The sequence below is a fragment of the Hipposideros armiger genome, unplaced genomic scaffold (genome assembly GCF_001890085.2).
Source record: "Hipposideros armiger isolate ML-2016 unplaced genomic scaffold, ASM189008v1 scaffold_498, whole genome shotgun sequence".
In the NCBI taxonomy this organism is placed as follows: Eukaryota; Metazoa; Chordata; class Mammalia; order Chiroptera; family Hipposideridae; genus Hipposideros; species Hipposideros armiger.
The window spans coordinates 440,557-441,309 of record NW_017731848.1 but is presented as its reverse complement, the minus strand read 5'-3'; the positions used below and the strand labels follow the sequence as shown (position 1 = coordinate 441,309).

At 37.3% G+C, this 753-nt stretch overlaps 1 protein-coding gene across 1 annotated transcript in view; it reads right to left on the bottom strand.

Moving 5' to 3' along the window:
* Positions 1–753, bottom strand: part of ETFDH (electron transfer flavoprotein dehydrogenase) — a 40,851-nt gene that overhangs the window by 15,312 nt on the left and 24,786 nt on the right. Inside the window, exon 10 of the mRNA XM_019667497.1 lies at positions 158–340. Within this exon, the coding sequence (XP_019523042.1) occupies positions 158–340 (183 nt within the window). The remainder of the gene's footprint in view (positions 1–157; positions 341–753) is intronic.

Genomic DNA, 753 nt, shown 5'->3' with positions numbered 1-753 from the left:
TGGAGGGCAGTGTCACTGGCCCTCATATGTGGGATCCAAACCGGGGCCCTCTGGCGTCCCAAGCCAGTTCTTAACCATCGCGCCACTCAGCCGGCCCCCATTCATGAGTTTTTAATGATTATTATAACATCCATACTCTCAAATATGTTGGAATTACCTTTATGTTTTAGAGTCCATGGCTCCATTCCTCTAAGTATCCAGTAAAAGATTCCTGTGTAAATCATCCCTCCATAAAGCCCCAGGATTCCATGGCAGGATGGTCTTATATTTCTAACACTATACAGCTCTTTCCACACCCATGATTTCTTCAAATTGTCTTCATATTCAGGTACATGGAGTCCTTTTATTAAAAACATGAAATGTTAAGTGTAATTGTCTCAAGGAGTATAAAATACTTTATCAAGCATGGTATTTTGCTACTGAAATACCTGATGAGTGAATCCTAGGTAGTTCTAAAAAATAAGTGGTCATATGAGATCACACTTGAAGAATGTTTCACATATAAATGTTGGCGTTTTCCAAAAAGATAACCATTTGACATATTTTGTTAACAGGCTTAAGGCTTTTCATTGTTTTATGTTGGTAGCATCGAAAATTAAGTTTTACAATTCAGTGAACCTGAAAGGGGGACTTAAGATAGTTTATGCTATCATACCTATAAAAGTGAAACATTTTATAATTGGTCAATGAAACACTTCTACCTGTTGTATGCTGAATGGTGTCCCTGCTCCAAAAAGATGTTTTGAAATCCTA